At 43.2% G+C, this 23,978-nt stretch overlaps 1 protein-coding gene across 1 annotated transcript in view; it reads right to left on the bottom strand.

Annotated features, from left to right (window-relative positions):
• CDH4 (cadherin 4) overlaps positions 1–23,978 on the bottom strand; it is a 536,732-nt gene that overhangs the window by 12,228 nt on the left and 500,526 nt on the right. Inside the window, exons 13-14 of the mRNA XM_058176710.1 lie at positions 7,512–7,651; positions 5,774–5,938 (exon numbers count right to left, since the gene is read on the bottom strand). Of these exons, the coding sequence (XP_058032693.1) occupies positions 5,774–5,938; positions 7,512–7,651 (305 nt within the window). The remainder of the gene's footprint in view (positions 1–5,773; positions 5,939–7,511; positions 7,652–23,978) is intronic.

Genomic DNA, 23,978 nt, shown 5'->3' with positions numbered 1-23,978 from the left:
AATGATGGTTCAGAGTTATGGCAGAACTGAAAAGAGTGACTTATGACCTGTCTTTGAAGTTACAACCGTCACACCATCCGCACAAAACGCGTGATTGTGATTTGAGCTCTTGGCAGTGAACTCTCATTTGCGATGGTGGCAACAGTTTGTGGTCAAAGTATTGTGACTTCTCTGGCTTCCGACAAGCAAAATCAATGGGATTCGCCTAACAATCGCGTGTTTTATTTAGCAACTGTGTGATTCATATAATGACAGCAGTAATACTGGTTGTCAAATCGGATATGGTCACATGATGACTCATTTACTGAGCACGTCACTTAGGAACCAAAATCCTGTTCTCAACTGTGATTGTAACTTGAGGACTACCTGTAGTTGTGGACTTTGGAAGATACGGGAGAGAAGCTCATGTTGCAGTCCTGCTCTAAGGTTGACTTACTTGTAAATTGAACCATAACATCATGACATTCTTCTGGTGGAAGCATTATTTGCCTATTTCCCCCAATAATCTGGCTCCTCATTTTCATGACCTCTCAAGGATGGAAGGCTGAGTCAATCTCGAGCCCCATCAGGCTCAAACTCCAGGTGGTGGGCAGAATTTGTCTACAATACTGTTTTCTAACCACTGCACCACCAGGGCTGCTTATCCCTAGTTCACAACTACCATTTCCATAAAAGAAATGTGGATTGTGGGAAAAATAACTTTCTCTTTGGTCTGCCTTGAATAAGTGTGTGTTGCTGTTGTGACCCAGGCCCAAGTAGGTAGTAATAAACTTAGTCCGTGGAAAAACAAACTGTATTCAAACATCTGGTAATTACTTCATTCCCAGCATCATTCAACTCAAAGTAAAACAAATGCCTCCCAACACAAATTCCTCAGTTATCTCAAAAACCTTAGTCCAATTAGGCAAACTGCCAAAGGCCCTTCCTGGCAAACATCCAGACCCACAAAAACAAAGACGTATACAAAGCAGAAGACGAAGCAGAAGACACAGCTACAACGTTGTTTTCCGGCAAAGCTCAAATGCCGGTGCTGGTCTGTTTTAAGCCTTATGGGAGGGGCCAATCATCTCTTGGCCCAACTCCCGAGTTGTCCTCTCTGCTTGAGCTGCTCTTGCCTTCTAGCAGCTCTTGTCTTCTGTGCATTAGGAACAGGCTCCTCCTGTTCCTCTGCCTCACTACTGGAGTCTCTGGAGGCTCTGGAGTCCGCACTTCACTCCCCGATGGCCCTGGCATCACCTCAGCCTCATCGCTGTCCGACTCAGTTGCCACCTTTGTAGGCTGTTGAAGGACCACAACAGTTGCAACCAATGATACCACAGAGAGATTCTTAAATATTGGATGATGAGAAGTTGGCTAGGCGATGTTATTCTGGGGGTGACCCAGGAGCACATCCATCCATCTCAGCCATGGACCTTCCTTAGTTGACTTTGAATCAATTGCTCACTCTGAATCTAATATAACTCATCAGATTTTGTTGGGGAAATCATATTCTACTTTCAGAAGGAAAAACAGGATATAAGAGCCGTGTGGTGGTGCAGTGGTTAGAATGCAGTATTGGAGGCAAACTTTGCCCACTGTCAGGAGTTCAATCCTGACTTGCTCAAGGTTTACTCAGCCTTCCATTCTTCCGAGGTTGGTAAAATGAAGACCCAGATTGTTGGGGGCAGTCTGCTGACTCTGTAAAGCACTTAGAGAAGCTGTAAAACTCTATGAAGCAGTACATAATTCTAGGTGCTATACAGGTGTGGGATTCACTTATCTTCCCTACCGGTTCACAAATGTCTGTGTATGCGCAGTGTTCGCACATTATGTCCAGGTGGGTGGGAGGAGCCTAACGCAGTCGCCACTACTGGTTCGCCCGAACCGGACAGAACTGGCTGAATCTCACCTCTGGTGCTATTGTTATAAATCTAACAAATAAGTTCCATATTTTTCGGAATATAAGACACACCTTTTTCCCCCAAAAAAGAGGGTGAAAATCTGGGTGCGTCTTATACTCCGAATGAAGCCCCGCCCAGCTTCTCAAACAGAGGTTTCAGAGGCTGAAAGAAGCATCAGAAATGGAGCTTCAGAAAAAAAGCCCCAAACAGAGCTTCAGAAAAGAAGCCCCCAAACAGATTTTCAAAGGCTTTTTTCCCCTGAAGCTCTGTTTCGGAGGCTTTCAGAGGCAGAAAGAAGTTTTTTCTGAAATGGAGTTTCAGAGGCAGAAAAAAAAAGCAAAAAAAAAGCAAGGCACAGAGCTCACAACCAAGGAACCTGTTGCTAAAATTCACCTCTGGGGACAGCTGATTGGGGTATTCCGGGAGGCCAATCTACCTGCCAATCAGCCTTTTTTTTACTTTCCTCCTCAAAAACTAAGGTGCGTCTTATACTCCGGTGCGTCTTATACTCCGAAAAATACGGTACATTCTTTTCTATGCATTTATCTGAGGCTACCTGACAGCAGACTTTTTCAGTGGTAGTCTCTTATGGCTGAAATGCTCTTCCTGGATGTCCATTTTATTATCTTTTGGCCACCAAACGAACATCCTTTTATCTCCTCACACATTGTAAGCATTGTAATCAACGTGTCGATTTTTATTCTCTGCTGTTCAAGAGCCTTTTCTACCTTTCTTTCCGGCTGTTGCTATTATGGTTTCTACTGATTTAATGTTATACGATTGAATGTTTGTGCTGTTGTATATTTTAATTGTTTTAGAATTTACAGCCTCTTGTAAAGCTGCCGTGGGATCGATTGGGTTTTGAAGGCAGCCCAAACATTAAAAAAAAACAAATTTAAAAAATGCACAATGGAACAAGGCAGGAACAGATAAAATAATCTGTGTTTATATATATATAGGCTCACCTCTACAAAACCTAGCCAAATTTCTCGCCAAACAACTACAGCCCTATGCAGAATCCATCACCTCACACGTAAAAAACTCATTCCAGTTCATAGAGATCATAAAGAAACAAAACTTACAGCCCAGCGACCTACTCGTGAGCTTTGATGTCATATCCCTCTTCACCCAAGTGCCAATCAAAGAAGCCTTGACAGCTATCCAAAACAAATATAACCCCCCCAAGCACATCCTAGATCTGACCAACCACTGCCTATCCAACACATACTTCATCTATAATGGACAAAAATACAAACAAGTAGAAGGAGCACCCATGGGATCACCCCTCTCACCTGTCATTGCCAATCTCTACATGGAACACTTTGAAACCCAAGCACTAGAAAAATCTGATCACAAACCCAAACTCTGGCTCAGATATGTAGACGACACCTTCATAATCTGGCCACACGGGAAAGAAAAACTTGACAACTTCCTCACACACCTCAATAGCCTACACCCCAAAATACAGTTCACCATGGAAACAGAAGTTAATAACCAACTTCCTTCCTGGATGTCTTAGTCTACAGAAACCCAATGGCTCCCTAGGACACACCATCTACCAGAAGAAAACACACACAAACCGCTATCTGCACGCACTCACACCACCACCCAGCACAGATCAACTCAGAGCCAAGACACTCATCTCCAGAACAAAATGCTTAGCTGATGAACAACACCTAAAACCCGAACTAGACACTCTCACTAACGTACTAACATCCAATGGATTCCAAAACAAATAAGATTACCAAGCTAATCCAAAAGAACCCCCACTAAAATCCAAGACAGAGAACAAGAAAACGGCACAGCCCTCCTCCCATATATAAAAGGCACCACAGACAGAATCAGCAAGATCCTCCACAAACACAACATCAAGACAGCATTCTGCACAAACAGAAAAATAACCACCATCCTAAGAAACCCCAAAGACAAAATTGAGTTAGAAAATCAAGGAGTATATGAAATCCCATGCACCGCCTGCCCCACCACATACATTGGACAAACCAACAGAAGAATAAGTGCACGATTGAAGAACACAAGAACTCATTCAAAAAGAGGAACTAACTTCTTCCCTGGTCCAACACTTTAAAGTCACAGGACATGATATTGACTTTAAAAGACCAGAACTATCGCCAAAACTGAACACTTTAACAACAGAATAATCAGAGAAGCCATTGAGATAGAAAAACGCCCACACAGCATGAACAAACGAGATGACACCTCCCGCCTACCAGCCATTTGGAAACCCGCCTTATTGACAAACGAGTCCCTAACACGAGGAATGACACCAGACCCACTCACAAGGTCCACACAGGATGTCACCACCGCACATCCACCCAGAAAGCAGACCCAAACCCACACTGATCATGAAGCACGACCAAGGACCAGAAGCCAGACCGCAGCTGCAACATTAGCCATTTCAAACCCCTCCGATCCATTCATGCAGCAGACTGACACCCACTATGAAGATGTAGCACGACCACAAAGCCAAACAACAGCTATGCAGCTCACCAGCTCAAATCCCCCTGCAGCACAGACTAGACTGAGCACAACCAAGCCCCCACCAACACAGGACACACACCCATCCAATCAGAGCACAGAAAACCCCATCCAATCAGAGCACAGCCAAGCTCCCACCCAATCAGTTCAAACCCCCACTAGCAGTTAAAAGGAAGAAACAGCTGCGATCACACATTGCTCCCAGAAGCACGAAGCTGAAGCCTGAAGATGACGAATGAGACTTCGTCGAAACGTCGCCAAGACACTTCCAATTTTACACGTGAGAAAACCCGAACAACCAAAGACCTATATACAAACACCCGTGAAAACCTCAGAAAACATATATATATATATATATATATATATATATATATATATATATATATATACACTTCGCTGCAGGTTTGTCATCCCCCTGACGAGTGAATCATGGGAATTGGCTGCCATGTGCACCTGTTTAAATATAATGAACACATTCCCCAAGATGGAGGATTACACGCCTTAGAGCACTGCACTAATCGGGTTTATTATATGTACAGGCTACAGAAATGCAACTACATTTTCTCATTCAGCCTGTTGCAGAAACACTACCAGTCCTGTATCCGATGGCTACCTTCGCCACTGGTTCATTGCTTCCCAGAAGCAGCCGGCCTGTCTCTTGGGTGGCCGCTACGTATTTATTGCTTTTATACTTTCAATTTGCCGCTGTTAAATGTCGGTTCCATCGGTTCTTTACGCTTGATTTGCCTTGGGCAATCTGTTGGAAGGGCAGGCTATGAAGTTTTGTGAATACAATAGCCAATAAAGAAAGCCAAGGATGGCGCTTGGGCGGCGGAAGCTAAGCAGATGAGACTGCTAATGCTGTCGATGGCTTGAATTCAAAGCATCTTCAGGGAGGCCCAGACGTCGAATATGAGCAACAAAGATGGAGCAGGACTACTGGTAAATTATCTTACTAATACTGCTTTATACGAATTCCCTTGCAAGTCCTTCAGGGCACTCCCAGCCCTAGTTTAGCCCTGGGATTTTCCATTCCAAATCCTAAACAGATCTTCTTAGCTTGTTTGAAAACAGTCAAGATTAGTTAGAGGCCACACCATCTGGTTTGACCACCCTGCCAACTAAGACACTAGATGATAATAAATGTACACTTTAACTTGTCTCTGAAACGAAACAATGCTTATATGCTTGGCAGGTGTGGTTTCTCTCAAAAACCACTCTTCAGCAGTTCCCTTCTTGGAAGGTGTTCCAAGATATCCATTCATCCATTGATCTGTCCACCCAACCATCGATTCATCCATCCTTGTCTGTATTCCGTGCATGTTAATTGCTGTCACTAGCTCTAGGTGACCAATTAACCCTACAGCAGCAGTCTACAGAAATCTGCGGGAACGTACCTCATTAATAAAGTCCCCGATGTCTCCAGGGTGGGGGATGACCGGCCGTATGGGATATTGAGGCTCAGCACCGACAGGTCTCTCATCTACTCTTCTGACTCCGTTCGTCTTGTTTAAAACATGATCCATATTCTCTGGCTGCTGAAGTTGGCTTAAATCATAATCCTATCATGCATACAGAAGGAAAAGAGTGAAGCTGCGGCAGATTTTCAGCAAAGATTATCCAGTATCTTTGTGCCATTGGGGGAGGCTGAATAACACGATTAAGATTAAAGGGAATCAAAACACAGCCTTTAACTCTATGGCATTTATATTGCTACTTAATTAAACGTATATGATATGCGATTGATCTTTGGCTGGACGGTGCCGAAGAGATTTTACAAGGCAGCAAAGATGCAAACATGCACTCTTGGACTAATTGCTTATTCGGTTCACATTCTGGAAGCATTTCAATGTGGGCTTGGAGTATTGCTGATGCTCTATTCAACGACTATCTTATGACCTCTGCCGCTGAATGATCTTTCCACAATCTAATTTGTAATTGATTTGGAAGACAGAGAGAGAGACCGATTTAAACAAAGCTAATCCAAACTTCAAGTGAATTATGGATTGGCATGTCAGGTGATGGTAGATCACCACAGAAACAAAGAAACCAAGGTGTGATCAATGACATTATAGTTTCCCAAAGTCCATATTACTCCCGGGGATCTTTTTCATCATAGAGATCTTTGTGTGCTATATAAATTTTCTAGGCAATATTGAACTTTAATATTAGTGTTTCGCCTTAATGTGCCTCCAGAAGTTGTGAATTCTCCAACACTGGAAGCTTTTAAGAAGAGATTGGACAACCATTTCTCTGAAATGATCGAGGGCCGTGATGGCAACTCAATGGCACGAGTGCCAGAGGTGGCATGCAGCGCCCTCTCTGATGGCACGCGAGCTGTTGCCCCAGTTCAGCTCTGCTGTGCATGCGCGCTTGCTTCCCGCTGGCCAGCTGATCTTCAGGTCTCTGCTACCCATGTGTGTGGGGGGCAGGGCATGTGTGGGGGGCCATGCATGCATGCATGGGGGGCTCATGTAGGGGCCCGATTGTGCAAGCATGGGGTGGGGTGCATGCATGGGGGCCACGTGCACATTGCATTTTTGGAGTTCGGGAATGTGCGCATTTGCGCACGCGCACTTTGGGCACTTGGTCTGGAAAAGATTAGGCATCACTGCTCTAGGGTTTACTGCCTGAGCAGGGGGTTGCATTAGAAGACCCCAAGGTCCCTTCATTCTATTCTATTCTATTCTATTCTATTCTATTCTATTCTATTCTATTCTACTCTACTCTACTCTACTCTACTCTACTCTACTCTACTCTACTCTACTCTACTCTACTCTACTCTACTCCATTCCATTCCATTCCATTTCCATTCCATCCCACCGCTCCACTCCACTCCACTCCACTCCACTCCACTCCACTCCACTCCACTCATTTCCATTCCATTCCATTCCATTCCATTCTATTTTATTCCAGATGAATACGGAATGGTGTGTTTATAGCATTCACTTTTCAGATATATTTGAGCTGCAACTCCTAAAAATTCCCATCAATTTCTCAACAATTTAATAGAAATTTTAGAATTGTGCTGTACCCAGTTCAAGTCTCATAACTGCAGCTCAGATATACCATCTCAAGTCTTTTGCATTATTTTGAACTGTAACTGATTTCTCACAAAGTTGAAGTAACCCTTACCTGATCTTCTTCCCCACCACCTTCTTCATCATATTTAAGGATGTTGTCCCGGACGTCATCTTCCGGATCAATGAGTAGCTGCTTAGTGTGACGTTCCTTCTCCCTCCGTTTCATCCATACCACGAAAAGCAGAACCATGGCTAGAAGAAAATCAATTGAAATATAGCAACCACAGCTGAATGTCACAATCTCCTATTCCTTAAGGACAATCAACTCTAGCCAAGGAAAGTACAGTCAATATTACCCCATCTTTTTTTCATGAGCGGGGGTTTATACTTTGCGTTGTTCCCAGATCTGCAAAACTGACCACAAATACGAGAAATAAATGGAAGCTATCCATCAAATTGCAAGAACACGAGCAACCAGTTAGATCAGGAGACCCAAAGTCATTGGTAGCCTCACATTGCAATGAACAAGGACATGCATTCAATTTCACAGCTACTATGATTGTTGGCTGAGCAGAGACAAAAATAGCCAGAGAAATGATTGAAGCCTGGGAAGCAGACCCCTTGTCAGTCAATAAGAGTGTTGCTTTACCACCAGGTTATTTGGTTCTTAGGAGCTGAGGGTGCACTGGCACAAGGAAACAACAACTAAAAATTTAATAGGCAGCCACCAACACCCTAATTAACAACTAAAACCTGCACATAACCAGGAACCATATGAATACAACGTGTAGAATGGCCTAGTTCTGTGATGGTGAACTTATGGCATACATAGCCATATTGGTGGGCACATGAACTCAGCTCTGGTGTATATGCGCGCACCAGCCAGCTGATTTTTGGCCTTATGGGCCCACCGGAAGCAGGGAAACAGACTGTTTCCTGCCTCTGGAGGGCCTTTTGGGGGTTGGTGGGGAAGGCCCATTTTTCTCTCTCACCAGGCTCCAGAGCCTATGTAGAAGTCTGGGGAGGGCGAAAATGGCCTTTCCCACCCTCCGGAGGCCCTCTGGAGGCCAGAAACAGCCAGTTTGCCAACCTCTGGTGGGACCCGTTTTTTGCTGTCCCCAGGCTCCAGAGCCTCTCTAGGAGTCTGGGGAGGGCAAAAACAGCCTTCCCCACCCCCTGGTGGCCCTCCAGAGGCCGGAAATGTCCCATCTGCCAACTTCCGGTGGGACCAGAAGGCCCGTTTTTTGCTGTCCTCCAGAGCCTCTCTAGGAGTCTGGGGAGGGTGAAAACAGACTTCTTCACCCACCGGACGCCCTCCGGAGCCAGAACAGCCCGTTTGCCAACTTCCGGTGGGACCGGAAGGTCCGTTTTTTTTTCTGTACTTAAGACTCAGATTTGAGGTTCTAATGGTTGGGTCACTCTCACAGTTGTGTGTTTGCCTTTTGGGCACATGGGAGCCAAGCCAGTCATTTATGGCTGTTTGCAGTGCCCTGTATCTTGTGCCTGTGTTTTATGACTGTTTTGCTGGAAAAAAACAACATTTTCTCCATTTTTGACAAAACCGCACCTGTAGCAAACCACTGGTTCACTTAGCAACTGTGATATTCACTTAATAACTTGGATTTCACTTAAGAACTATGATGATTCATTTAACAACTGCCGGAAAAATGGTTGCAAAATTGGGTCAGTTCTACAATCAACAAGAATTACAACCCTGATGGGCAGGTTTCATTAGATTAGATTAGATTAGATTCGAATTCTTTATTGGCCAAATAAGATTGGACACACAAGGAATTTGGTGCATATGCTCTCAGTGTACATAAAAAGACAAGATACATTCGTTAAGAATCATAAGGTACAACACTTAATGATAGTCATAGGCGGGGTGAAATCCAGCAGGTTCTGACAGGTTCTGGAGTACCGGTAGCGGAAATTCTGAGTAGTTTGGAGAACCGGCAAATACCACCTCTGGCTGGCCCCAGAGTGGGGAGGGAATGGGAATTTTCCAGTATCCTTCTCCTGCCAAGCCCACCAAGCTACGCCCACAGAACTGGTAGTAAAAAAATTTGGATTTCATCACTGGTCATAGGGTACAAATAAGCAATCAAATCATACTAGGAAACAATCATACAGTTATAAGAGGGAGGAGATGGGTGATAGGAACGATGAGAAGATTAATAGTAATGTAGCCTTAGTGAATAGTTTGACAGTGTTGAGGGAATTATTTGTTTAGCAGAATGATGGCATTCGGGAAAAAACTGTTCTTATGTCTAGTTGTTCTGGCGTGCAATGCTCTATATTGTCGTTTTGAGGGTAGGAGTTGAAACAATTTATGTCCAGGATGTGAGGGGTCTGTAAATATTTTCCCAGCCCTTTTTTTGACTCATGCATTATACAGGTCCTCAATAGAAAGAAGGAAGGTTGGTAGCCATGTTTTTTTTCTGCAGTTCTAATTATCTTCTGAAGTCTGTGTCTGTCTGCAACTCAACAAGATCATAATCTCTGAAGTCTGTGTCTGTTGCAACCCAACAAGACAGACACAGACTTCAGAGATTATGATCCTAACTAACTAAACTAAACTAACCTGAACTTTTTCTTTTTTAATCATAGAAGTATCTATGTCAGTAAATAAGGGAAAAAACCTAAATGTTAGATCAGGGCTCTCCAAACTTGGCAACTTTAAGACTTGTGGACTTCAACTCCCAGAATTCCCCAGGCTTCAATTGCAACAATACACGAGCACACAGTAGATTTAAACTTAATGTGAACTGCTCCAATCTTGATTGTAGAAAATATGACTTCAGTAACAGAGTTGTTAATGCCTGAAATGCACTACCTGATTCTGTGTTCTCGTCCCAAAGTCCCCAAAGCTTTAGCCAAAGACTATCTACTATTTCTTTTATTTTTTTTATTTATTTGAATTTATATCCCGCCCTTCTCCGAAGACTCAGGGCGGCTTACATTGTGTTAAGCAATAGTCTCATCCATTTGTATATTATATACAAAGTCAACTTTTATTGCCCCCAACAATCTGGGTCCTCATTTTACCTACCTTATAAAGGATGGAAGGCTGAGTCAACCTTGGGCCTGGTGGGACTTGAACTTGCAGTAATTGCAAGCAGCTGTGTTAATAACAGACTGCATTAGCCTGTTGAGCCACCAGAGGCCCTATTGACCTCACCTCATTCCTAAGAGGTCTGTAAGGAGCATGCATAAGAGCACCAGCGTGCCTACCATTCCTGTCCTAATGTTCCCTTTGATTGTATCCAATTCGTATGGTTATTTCATGCTTATACTTATATGTACTGTTGTGTTTGACAAATAAATAAATAAATAAATAAATAAAAAGTCTTAAAGTTGCCAAGTTTGGAGATCCCTGTGTTAGATGGTTCTGTATGCTTTGAGTAAGCCTAGTAATAATCTACTTCTGCGTAGGCAGAAAGTGGACTGGTGTGGTAGCAGGTAGCACTGTTTTTTGGGAAGATAACGGGAACGCCAAAGGTACCTATGCTAGCTTACATTCTAGCCAAGTACCCTAAAAAGGTTTAAAAAAAGATTTTCTCAAGCTGAAATCAACTCAGTACACAGATTGTAGGCCTTTCTTAGCAACAGTAGAGAAGTGCTAGGTGGTAGGTTTTCACAGCTGCTCTTTGTCGATGAAATGACTTTCACTGACACTTTTTTTACAATGCCATCAATTCTGAATGTACTACGGCAATGAATATGTGGTGATGAAAAGTCTACACACATATATATAGTCTCAAAGGCATTATCAGGAAGTCAATGCATCCGCCTGGAAGCGGTTTTGCCATTGGTTTTTTTCCAGAGATTTTTTTTAAAAATGTCCCAATCTAGACTCTACATTTGGGGATGTCCTGGTCTTCTCTTGCCCAAAAACTAACCATATCTCCCTGTAGGATTTTGTAAAAATTCATTTTGAGCTGCCTGCTGGGAATGGACCCTTGCTTTATCCTAATAAACACAACACTAGACTCTGACCTTGTTGATCGAAAGGTCGGCAGTTCAGCGGTTCGAATCCCTAGTGTTGCGTAACGGAGTGAGCTCCCGTTACTTGTCCCAGCTTCTGCCAACCTAGCAGTTTGAAAGCATGTAAAAAATGCAAGTAGAAAAATAGGGACCACCTTTGGTGGGAAGGTAACAGCATTCCGTGCGCTGTTGGTGTTGAGTTATGCCGGCCACATGACCACGGAGACGTCTTCAGACAGCGCTGGCTCTTCAGCTTTGAAACGGAGATGAGCACCGCCCCCTAGAGTTGGGAATGACTAGCACAAATGTGCAAGGGGAACCTTTACCTTTACTAAATGTCCTAAATGGAATAAATACTATGCAATTGGTAAAACTGTTTTATTATATAACATACAGAGACAATTTATTATTTTCTGAGATTCAAAAGTATAATGAGTGAAAGGTGAAAGATTTATATGATCTGAAGAGAAACCAGGGAGGGAAATTGAAGCCGGGAACAGCTGTTCTTCGCTGTTTTTACCGGCTTTTACGATATCCAGTGCGGAGCGCCTTAATTAGGCATGCAGCAAAGAAGGTGGCTCCGACGGAAGTCTTCATGCACTAGAATGTTTCTAGAACCTGTCAGAACCTGCTGAATTTCACCCCTTGATTGAAGGCTGAGTCAACCTTAAGCCTGGTGAGATTTGAACTGCCAAATTGCAGGTAGCCGGCAGTCAGCAAAAGTAGCCTGCAGTACCGTACTCTAACCAGTGCGCCACCGTGGCTCTTTTATGACTCGTGGACTTCAACTCCCACTGGCTCAGGAATTCTGGGAGTTGAAGTCCACAAGCCATAAAGGGGCCTTCATTCTCCACCTCTGCTCTAAGTGAACCAAAATATGAAGCCAGAGCGGGTTAACTCTTGGATTACTCTCCTTGCATCCTGTCTCTCTAGGGGTGGATTTCATCACAAGTAAAGCAAAACTTTTACCTTTTTAAAAGTAAAACTTTTACCAGGTTCCCCTGGTTCGCCAGTTGCGCCCCTTTCTTGACCGGGATGCCTTATGCACAGTCACTCACGCTCTTGTCTCTTCTCGTCTGGATTATTGCAATGCTCTCTATATGGGGCTACCCCTGAAGTGCACTCGGAGGCTTCAGTTAGTCCAGAATGCAGCTGCGTGGGTGATTGAGGGAGCCATACGTTGCTCCCGGGTAACCCCGCTCCTGCGCAGTCTGCACTAGCTACCTGTGGTCTTTCGGGTGTGCTTCAAGGTATTGGTTACCACCTTTAAAGCCTCCATGGCTTAGGGCCCAGGTACTTACGGGACCGCCTGCTGTTACCTTATGCCTCCCACCGACCCGTACGCTCACACAGAGAAGGTCTTCTCAGGGTGCCGTCCACCAAACAATGTCGGCTGGCGGCCCCCAGGGGAAGGGCCTTCTCTGTAGGAGCACCTACCCTCTGGAACAAACTTCCCCCTGGTTTGCGTCAACTACCTGACCTTCGGACCTTTCGCCGTGAATTGAAAACGTACTTGTTTATTCAAGCGGGACTGGCTTAACTTTTTAAATTTTTAAATTTTTTGAATTTTAATAATTTTAACTGGGGTATTTTATTTTTGGGGTCAAATTTGACGGTTTTAATTTTCGGCCAACATATAATATAATATGTTATTTTAACTGTTGTTTTAATTTGTATATTGCACTGTTTTAATCTGGCTCTACACCGCCCTGAGTCCTTCGGGAGAAGGGCGGTATAAAAATCTAAATAAATAAAAATAAAATAAATGAGTAATTTGGGGGAAAAAAATTAGTGTTCCTCTCAGTCCCAAATGCCTACATGGAGAGGTATCAACATGTTACAACCAGCTGAGGGGGCAGCCATTTCTACCGTGTCCCCCCACCCCTCCCATGCTGCCCTGTTCCCTCGTTAGAATAAATCCTTTCAAATCTGCAAGATGCTGCAGCTGCGCTAATTTCATTTTAATGAAGTGTGATTCTCTCCAAAGGGATGCAACAGAGACTGGATAAAACATTAGCTCATCTAATCCAATTTGGACTTCGTCTCCTCCTTTTTTACAAGCTTTCTGTCATTTCCCAAAAAATCACATTAACAAACCTTTCGAGATAACTCTTTTTTTCAGCTGCTTTGCTTAGAAAGAAGATGCAAGCCCAGCCTTGAACTTTCTTTACTGAATGTGTCAGGGAAGAAAAAAAAGGGCAAACATTGGAATATCAGATCTCGGTTTGGCGGGATAAGACAATGTTTGCATGGCTTTGCTATGTTTGAAGATTAAGTTTAGGAAATTAAATAGAGAATATTTCCAGAGTGAGTAGCTCTTGTATTTTGTACATCTCAAAGCCAATGTACAGGGTTACAGATAGTCCTTGACTTACAACATTTAGTGACCGTTACAACACCCTAGATGATAAGCTCAAATTCCAGATGGATCTTGACAGACTTGAACCCTGGGCCCTATCTAACAAAATAAAGTTCAGTGTAGAGAAAAGGAAAGTCTTACACTTAGGTAAGAAACCCAAAAGCATACATATAATCTGGGGGAAACCAGGCTTAATAGCAGTGACTGTGAGAGGGATCTTGGAGTCTTAGTGGACAATCAGCTAAATATGAGCCAGCAGTGTGCAGCGGCAGCTAAAAAAGCCAATGCAATCCTAAATTGCATTAACAGAGGGATACAATCAAGATCAAGTGAGGTACTAATACCATTCTATAAAGCCCTAGTAAGACCACACCTAGAGTACTGCATCCAGTTTTGGTCACCACACTATAAAAAAGATGTTGAGACTCTAGAAAAAGTGCAGAGGAGAGCAACCAGGATGATTAGGGGACTGGAGACTAAAACATATGAAGAACGGTTACAGGAACTGGGCATGGCTAGTCTAGTGAAGAGAAGGACCAGGGGAGACATGATAGCAGTGTTCCAATATTTGAGGGGCTGCCACAGAGAGGAGGGGGTCAAGCTATTTTCCAAAGCACCTGAAGGCCAGACAAGGAATAATGGATGGAAACTGACCAAGGAGAGATTCAACCTAGAAATGAGGAGGAAGTTTCTGACTGTGAGAACGATCAACCAATGGAACAGTTTGTCTCCGGAAGTTGTGGGAGCTTCATCACTGGAGACTTTCAAGAAAAGATTGGACTGCCATTTGTCAGAAATGGTGTAGGGCAGGGTGTCAAACTTGGTCCTTTAAGACTTTTGGACTTCAACTCCCAGAGTTCCTCAGCCAGCTTTGCTGGCTGAGGAATTCTGGGAGTTGAAGTCCACAAGTCTTAAAGCGACCAAGGTTGTAGGGTATCCTGCTTGAGCGGAAGGGAAGGTTGGACTAGATGACCTATAAAGTCCCTTCCAACTCTGTTAATCTGTTCAATCAGGATCCAAAACTTTAGTTCAAATGATAATATCATTTTCAGATTGTTAAATGATGACAACTCAGTGGAAGGATGTGCCTCCAGAATTTCTGAGTGCTCCAACACTGGAGGTTTTTAAGAATAGAATAGAATAAAAATAAAATAAATGAGTAATTTGGGGGAAAAAAATTAGTGTTCCTCTCAGTCCCAAATGCCTACATGGAGAGGTATCAACATGTTACAACCAGCTGAGGGGGCAGCCATTTCTACCGTGTCCCCCCACCCCTCCCATGCTGCCCTGTTCCTCGTTAGAATAAATCCTTTCAAATCTGCAAGATGCTGCAGCTGCGCTAATTTCATTTTAATGAAGTGTGATTCTCTCCAAAGGGATGCAACAGAGACTGGATAAAACATTAGCTCATCTAATCCAATTTGGACTTCGTCTCCTCCTTTTTTACAAGCTTTCTGTCATTTCCCAAAAAATCACATTAACAAACCTTTCGAGATAACTCTTTTTTTCAGCTGCTTTGCTTAGAAAGAAGATGCAAGCCCAGCCTTGAACTTTCTTTACTGAATGTGTCAGGGAAGAAAAAAAAGGGCAAACATTGGAATATCAGATCTCGGTTTGGCGGGATAAGACAATGTTTGCATGGCTTTGCTATGTTTGAAGATTAAGTTTAGGAAATTAAATAGAGAATATTTCCAGAGTGAGTAGCTCTTGTATTTTGTACATCTCAAAGCCAATGTACAGGGTTACAGATAGTCCTTGACTTACAACATTTAGTGACCGTTACAACACCCTAGAAGATAGGCTCAAGATCCAGATGGATCTTGACAGACTTGAATACTAAAAATCTATCTAAAAAAATGAAATTCAATGTAGAGAAAAGTAAAGTCTTACACTTAGGTAAGAAAAACCAAAAGTACACATATAAACTGGGAGAAACCAGGCTTAATAGCAGTAACTGTGAGACGGATCTTGGAGTCTTAGTGGACAATCAGCTAAATATGAGCCAGCAGTGTGCAGCGGCAGCTAAAAAAGCCAACACAACCCTAAATTGCATTAACAGAGGGATACAATCAAGATCAAGGGAGGTACTAATACCATTCTATAAAGCCCTAGTAAGACCACACCTAGAGTACTGCATCCAGTTTTTTGGTCACCACACTATAAAAAAGATGTTGAGCCTCTAGAAAAAGTGCAGAGGAGAGCAACCAGGATGATTAGGGGACTGGAGACTAAAACATATGAAGAACGGTTACAGGAACTGGGCATAGCTAGTCTAGTAAAGAGAAGGACCAGGGCAGACATGATAACAGTGTTCCAATACTTGAGGGGCTGCCATAGAGAGGAGGGGGGGGGGGTCAAGCTATTTTCCAAAGCACCTGAAGGCCAGACAAGGAATAATGGATGGAAACTGAACAAGGAGAGATTCAACCTAGAAATGAGGAACTTTCTGACAGTGAGAACAATCAACCAGCAGAACAGAAGTTGCCTTCAGAAGTTGTGGGAGCTTCATCACTTGAGACTTTCAAGAAAAGATTGGACTGCCATTTGTCAGAAATGGTGTAGGGCAGGGGTGTCCAAACTTGGTCCCTTTAAGACTTTTGGACTTCAACTCCCAGAGTTCCTCAGCCAGCTTTGCTGGCTGAGGGACTCTGGGAGTTGAAGTCCAAAAGTCTTAAAGGGACCAAGTTTGGACACCCCTGGTGTAGGGTCTCCTGCTTGAGCGAGGGGTTGGACTAGATGACCTATAAAGTCCCTTCCAACTCTGTTAATCTGTTAATCAGGATCCAAAACTTTAGTTCAAATGATAATATCATTTTCAGATTGTTAAATGATGACAACTCAGTGGAAGGATGTGCCTCCAGAATTTCTGAGTGCTCCAACACTGGAGGTTTTTAAGAATAGAATAGAATAAAATAAAATAGAATAGAACAGAACTGGAAGGTACCTTGGGAGGTCTTCTAGTCCAGCCCCAGCTCAAGCAGAAGAATCTATACCATCTAAGACAAGTGACTGTCCAGTCTCTTCTCAAAAATCTCCAATAATGAAGTGCCCAAGATTTCTGAAGGCAAGCTGTTATACTGGTTTATTGTTCTCACTGTTAGGAAATTTCTCCTTAATTCCTGGATGCTTTTCTCCTTGATTAATTTCCAACCATTATTTCTTGTCCTGCCCTCTGGTGCTTTGGAGAATAATTTGACCCCCTCTTCTTTGTAGCAGCCTTTCAAATACCGAAATACTGCTATCATGTCACCCCTAATTCTTCTTTTCTTTAGACTAGCCAGACCCAAAACCTCTAGCTGTTCTTCATATGGTTTAGTCTCCAGGCCTTTGATCATCTTAGTTGCTCTTCTCTGAAATTTTTCCAAAGTCACACCATATTTTTTTGTACTGTGTTTCCCCTAAAATAAGACCCTGTCTTATATTTTTTTGAACCCTGAAATAAGCTCTTGGCCTTATTGCCATGCACTCAAAAGCCTGATTGGGCTTATTATCAGGGGATGTCTTATTTGGGGGGAAACAGGGTAGTATGGTGAACAAAATTGGTTGCAATAATCCAGGTTTGGTCTTACTAGGGTTTTGTAAATTGTAAATTTTGTAGATTGGACAGTAAAAATATTTGAAATGGTACAGGTTTTCCTCTTTGAGCAGGGGGTTGGACTAGAAGACCTCCCAGGTCCCTTCAAACTCATGCTATTTTGTCATCATCAGCACTGCACCACAGTGCCAGACTTACAAAACGTGGAGCTTGCAGCATAATTGATCAAATGATTATGTGGCATCAAGTCAGTTTCATTCCCTAGCAACCACTTAAGATTTTTTTCCAGGATAATTCACTTTGAGCCGAAGCGTTGAATATTTGCAGCTGCTTCTGAGACTGCAGTTGAAAAGCCCCCGAATGACATGGCTAAGCACAGGTGCAACGGTCAAAATCCAGTGCAGGCTGGAGAATGCACCAAGCAAAAGGGAGCGATTTGAATCAAGAAGTTGTACAGGTACTTAAAGCGCACTGCAAAGGTAGATCTTAGACTACCAGCCAACTCTGACCAGAAATGGTCTAACCTGTATGGTGCAGAGTAGGCAGAGGATATAACTGTTCTTGTTTGTTAGTAACATTTGGGCAAGCAAGAAGCTGTTGCTGTTAGTTGCGAAGTCCTATCCGACCCGTCGCAACCCTATCAACATGAGAACCGCCACAATACTGTGCCTCCCATTCCTGGAGATTGGAGAGATGGAGATTCTCAATCATCTAGGTCAGTGGTTCTCAACCTTTATAGTGCTGCGACCCCTTTAATACAATTCCCCATGATGTGGCGACCCCTTTAATACAATTCCCCATGATGTGGCGACCCCCAACCGTAAAATTATTTTCATTTTGAATTTATCACGCCTGAAGCCATATTGGCTAGCGATCTGAACTGCTTGCGATTGCCTTGAGGACGGAGGCATTAAAGTGGAGACTCCTCTCCTATTAAGTTTATCGCGCCTGAAGCCAGGTTAGGCTAACAATTGGGAGTGATTGCAGCTAGCCTGAGAGGGAGACATCAGAGCAAAGATTTCTCTCTTTTTTAATTCATCACGCCTGAAGCCAAATTCGGCTAGCGATTTGAAGAGCCTGCAGCTGGCTTGTGGAGTCAACCATTGGAGCGCCATTCTTCAACTCGCAAGTATACTTCCCATATTTCCGATGGTCTTAGGCGACCCCTGGCAAATCGTCATTCGACCCCCAACGGGGTCCCGACCCACAGATTGAGAACCGCTGATCTAGGTCATGGTTGTCCCAAAGGTGCTTTTCCAAATGCAGTTGGACTTTCTTGGTTTTTTTTCCTTGAAAACATTTCACTTCTCATCCAAGAAGCTTCTTCATTCTGTTCCTCAGAACTGAATAAGCTTTTTAGATGAGAAGCAAAATGTTTCTTCCAAAATGTTTGAAAAAGATGCTTTTCCAAAAGGCAACTGGAGTTTCTTGGGTCCCTCCCCCCCTTGAAACTGTTACGCTTCCCATCCAAGAAGCTTCACTTTTGTTCTTCAGAACTGAAAAAGCTTCATAGATAATGAAAATGTTTTCAAGGAAAGAACCAGAGCTAAAGAAGCTTCTTGAATGAGAAGCAAAATGTTTTCAAGAAAGTCCAGTTGCCTTTTGGGCTTCCATTCCTAACCTACAAAATCAGTCCAGAAGGATATCATGATCCCTGGTATCAAAAACCAATGAGATATCAAGTACATATCAATATTATTTCCATACTATGCCCTGACACCAACTAGAAATTTTCTTGACTCTCTGCTCTTATTTTAGTGTAGATTTCTTCACATGGTGTCCTCAGGATTGTTATTGTTAGTTGCAAACTTGTGTCTGACCCATTATGACCTTATGGACAACGTTCCTCCAGGCCTTCCTGTCCTCTACCATCCTCTGGAGTCCATTTAAGCTCACACCTACTGCTTCAGTGACTCCATCCAGCCATCTCATTCTCTGTCATCCCCTTCTTCTTTTGCCTTCAATCTTTCCCAGCATTAGGCTCTTCTCCAGTGAGTCCTTCCTCCTCATTAGGTAGCCAAAGTTTAGAAGTATTTTAGCTGTAGCTGTTTAGGTGGCCAAAGCAAGAAGTATTCAGCTGTTATCTCATCATCAACTGAACGGGATTTTACCCTGAATAAAAATCCATATCCTGTTAATGGACTTGGGAGTGGCTGAGCCCAGCCAACAATCATGCTTGAGGATAGTTAGGGATGCATCAAATGAACATCAAATAACCTTATTCAAAGATGGACTATTTGAGCCCTGGTGTCACACAGTGATTAACATGCAGTAGTTTGAACTAACTCTGTCCACAGCCTGGAGTTCGATCCTGTCCTGCTCAAGGTTGACTCATCCTTCCATCCTTCCGAGGTTGATAAAATGAGGATCCAGATTGTTGGAGGCAATGGGTTGACTCTGTAAACCACCCAGAAAGTGGTGTAAAGGACTATGGGGCAGTACTCATGGTCCTCGACTTACAACAGTTCACTTAGTGACCGTTCAAAATTAGAACAGCACTGAAAAAAGTGACTTATTACCATTTTTCATACTTAGGAGCGTTGCAGCCTCCCCATGGTTAGGTGGTTTGCACTTGGATGCTTGACAACTGACTCACATTTATGACAGTTGCAGTGTCCCAGGGTCATGTGATCCCTTTTGCAACCTTCTGGCAAGCCTAGTCAATGGGGAAACCAGGGGGAGAGCCTTCTCTGTGGGGGCACCTACCCTCTGGAATGAGCTTCCCCCAGGACTTCGACAACTTCTAGACCTCCGGACCTTTCGCCGCGAGCTTAAAACATATCTATTCTTTCGAGCAGGACTGGCTTAATAGGGTTTTTTAAATATGGATTTTATTGGGGTTTATTTTATATTTTGTATTGTATTTTAAATTTAGGCTATTGGAATAAGTTTTTTAAATATTGTTTTTATTGAAATGTATCGTTTTTATTTTATCTGCCTGTTCACCGCCCTGAGTCCTTCGGGAGAAGGGCGGTATACAAATTAAATTATTATTATTATTATTATTATTATTATTCACTAACAACCATGTTAGTAGTTTAACAACTGCAGTGATTCACTTAACAAATGTGATTGAAGAAACGTTGTAAAATGGGGCAAAAACTCACTTAGCACGTTTTTTCATTTAGCAACATAAATTTTCGGTTGAATGTTGAATGTGGTTGTATGTTGAGGACTACGTTAAAGTGACCAGATTTCAGCAATGGCAAACGGGACACCATTGACCGGGGGGGGGGCTGCGCATGAGTCTTGCCACCTGCCTGAAGGAGGAGGAGGAGCGGCTGCTGCTTCTCCGCTCTTCCAGGCAGGCTCGGCTCTCTGCTCGGCTCTTCCAGGCAGGCTCGGCTCTCCTCGGCTCTTCTCTTCCTTTCGGGTGAAGTCAAGCGGCGTCTCTCTTCTCTCGCGCCCCCTTCTCCACCACTCCCCTTCTCCGCCTGCTCCTCTTGTGTTGCCGCCTCCCATTTTCAGAATGGGAGTGAAACAAAAAAAAATCGGGACTTTTTGGAATTGCCGCGGGATGAGGGACAAATTATTAAAAAGTGGGAAGCCACAAAGTTGAAACAAGAGAAGCATCTAATGACTGCTTCTATATGTCACCTCCCTCTTCTTTTGAGTCTAGCCGTATAAATTGATTTGAAGATTGATTTGCATTTGCTTAAAGCCTGCCACTTTTTAAAAAAAAAAATCAAGAGATAAATAAAAGAGGACCCACCTATGACCCACCTAAGAGGCACCAGTCTGCCTCTTAACTACTTATTGCAACTAGTGAAATATTTTTCTTTTCTTTTGCAGTTCACCAGAAGCAAATTCTCTGTCTTTTAAGGCAGGGGTGTTTTTTTTTGTCTGGTCACCCTTTGTAGAAAAATTGTCCTATTAACACCTTTACAGCTCTCTCTTGAAAAAGAGGCTTTCAGAGTGTCAATAGCAGATGTAGTTCAATCCTTTTTATCTGCTCTTAAGAAAAGGGAGCTCCATTGTTGCTTTAAGGCCTGTTTTCCTTTCTGAAGGCAATTTCTGTAAAATCGATTGCCTTCTCCCCATTATTATATTTTTCTTTAGTCTACTGCTTTACGAAAAAGCTTTTGGCTTTTTTTTTTCCAGATGTGATTGCAAGCCAGGGTTGCAGGAGACAAGGATCCATGGGCAATAACACCCTGTAGATCAGGGGTCTCCAACCTTGGCAACTTTCAGACTTGTGGATTTCAACTCCCAGAATTCCTCAGCCAGCTTTGCTGGAGTTGAAGTTCACAAGTCTGAAAGTTGCCAAGGTTGGAGACCCCTGCTGTAGATGGAGGCCAACAACCATCACTGGATGGCTGTTCTCCGAATACTCGGCAGCCCTTTGAAATCGGGAACCGAACAGATATGTAATTTGCAGGTATGATTTGAGAAAACCAAGTTTCATGTCTCTGAATCAGAGGTTTTCTTTTGTAGGAAGTTAGCACCCGCTCCTCTCCTAGGAAAATGAGATATTTTAGGAAATATTAAAGAATATTTCCCCTAAAAGGGAGGCAGAAACTCAACTCCCTCCACCACCTTTGTCAATGAGCCATGAAGGCCTGGGCCAGTCTATTCTACATAACAAAGATCTACTTCCTTCAGGCAGAGCCATAGTAGGAATTGCCTAAAGCCCTTTCATTACATCATCACCCAGCAAGAGTCAACCAAGCTTGGGACTCAAAACACAACCTATAGAGTTACCCCTGCATGGCCCCATGGGAGTCTGATAACCAATCAGAATACATGCTCAAATTCAAAGCCCAACAGAGGGTATAACTCTCTCTCTCTCTCTCAACCATGTGCTTTTTGCCCAGGACCTCAAACCATGTGGTCCTGTCCACCATTAAACCATCTTTTCAAGCAGACTTCCCGCTTCCAGTGTCTTTCTCCCCACTTGGAACTGAACCCAGATGGACATTTCTTCCAACACTTACTTTTCTTTCTTTCTTTCTTTCTTTCTTTCTTTCTTTCTTTCTTTCTTTCTTTCTTTCTTTCTTTCTTCCTTCCTTCCTTCCTTCCTTCCTTCCTTCCGCTCTCCCTCCCCTCCCTCCCTCTTTGTTTCTTCCTTCCTTCCTTCCGTCCTTCCTTCCTTCCTTCCTTCCTTCCTTCCTTCCTTCCTTCCTTCCTTCCTTCCTTCCTCCTCCCTCCCTCCCTCCTCTTCATTTTTCCTCTTTCTTTCTTTCTTTCCTTCCTTATTTCCTTCCTTCCTTCTTCCTCCTCCCTCCTCCTTCCTTCCTTCCTTCCTTCCTCTCTCCCTCCCTCCCTCCCTCTTCCTTCCTTCCTTCCTTCCTTCCTTCCTTCCTTCCTCCCTCCCTCCCTTCCTCTCTCCCTCCCTCCCTCCCTTCCTTCTCTCACTCCATCTCTCCCTCCCTCCCTTCCTTCCTTCCTTCCTCCCTCCCTCCCTCCATCTCTCCCCCTTCCTTCCTTCGTTCCTTCCCTCCCTCCCTCCTCCTCCCTCCTCCTCCCTCCCTCCCCCCTTCCTCTCGCCTCCTCCTCCCTCCCTCCCTCCCTCTTCCTTCCTTCCTTCCTTCCTTCCTTCCTTCCTTCCTTCCTTCCTTCCTTCCTTCCTTCCTTCTTTTCTTTCTTTTCTTTTTACAAATAACTCAAGGCAGCACAGAAATCTAACACACCTTCTGCCTCCTATTTTCCCCACAACAAAAACAACTGATCAATAGGGCTCCAAAACTGGCATCAACGTGTTGAGATTCAAACCGCTTTCCCATTTTATGATGGAATCCGCAGACGGTGCTCAGTTATAACCATTTGTTTAGTGATTTGCCTGAAGTTTTGAGGGCACTGTAAAAAGTGACTTGTCACCATTTTTTAACAAACCACTTGGGGTAGTGAACAAGGACACTGGACTAGAAAGCAGGAAAGTGTGGGTCATTGTCCTGCCTTAGGCATAAGGCCAGTTGGGTGTCCTTGGGCCTGTCACGTTACCTCAACCTTAGGAAGCAGGCAATGGCAAACATCTGAAAAACAGCACCAAGTAAACTGCAGGGACCAGTCCACACAGTTGCCATGAGTCAAGATTAATTCAAAGGCATGCACACGCACACACAAACCACATTAATTATATGTCCCACTCACCCATTTTTCTCCACCCAGTAAAAATAATTGATGGAACAAGCCCCCAAATTAAATAAGTACATGGAAGAAAGATTTCTATTTACCATTCCGTTTTCACCGATATAAAACCAGGGTGATTGCCGAGCGTTAAAAAAGCCAATTAGAGCAATGAATTTTTTAAAACACACATTTATAATAAAAATCCATAATTTAGAACAGGATAATGGATTTGAAGATAGGAAGAAGATTCTCCTAAATCAAACGCCTTTCATCCGCATTTAATTTTCAGTGAACAGAATATGCTCAAATGTTTAAATCATATTTTAGGCCTTGAGTTATGTGAAGGCAAAAAAAAAAAAAAAAAAAGGAAAACTGGATTTTATGCTTTATTGCCTTCTGTTTCTTCCAGTGTGAAATTTTACTACACAAACTACTAACAATTGGCATTAGAAAGGTTTATTATGATCGACCAATTCAGAATGCCAATGTATATTTATTGCTCATTACCATCAGGTCACAATTAAATTAGCATGTGTATATTAAAGATTACCCAGGAAATAGGATGGCTTATTTTTCAAGTGTAAATATAGAGGTTATTTGTATGGAAGGGTTTGAAGGTGTTTTTTTTT

The sequence above is a fragment of the Ahaetulla prasina genome, chromosome 3 (assembly GCF_028640845.1).
Source record: "Ahaetulla prasina isolate Xishuangbanna chromosome 3, ASM2864084v1, whole genome shotgun sequence".
Lineage (NCBI taxonomy): Eukaryota > Metazoa > Chordata > Lepidosauria > Squamata > Colubridae > Ahaetulla > Ahaetulla prasina.
Note: the sequence above shows the minus strand (reverse complement) of the source record. Positions and strands in the feature narration are given on the sequence as shown.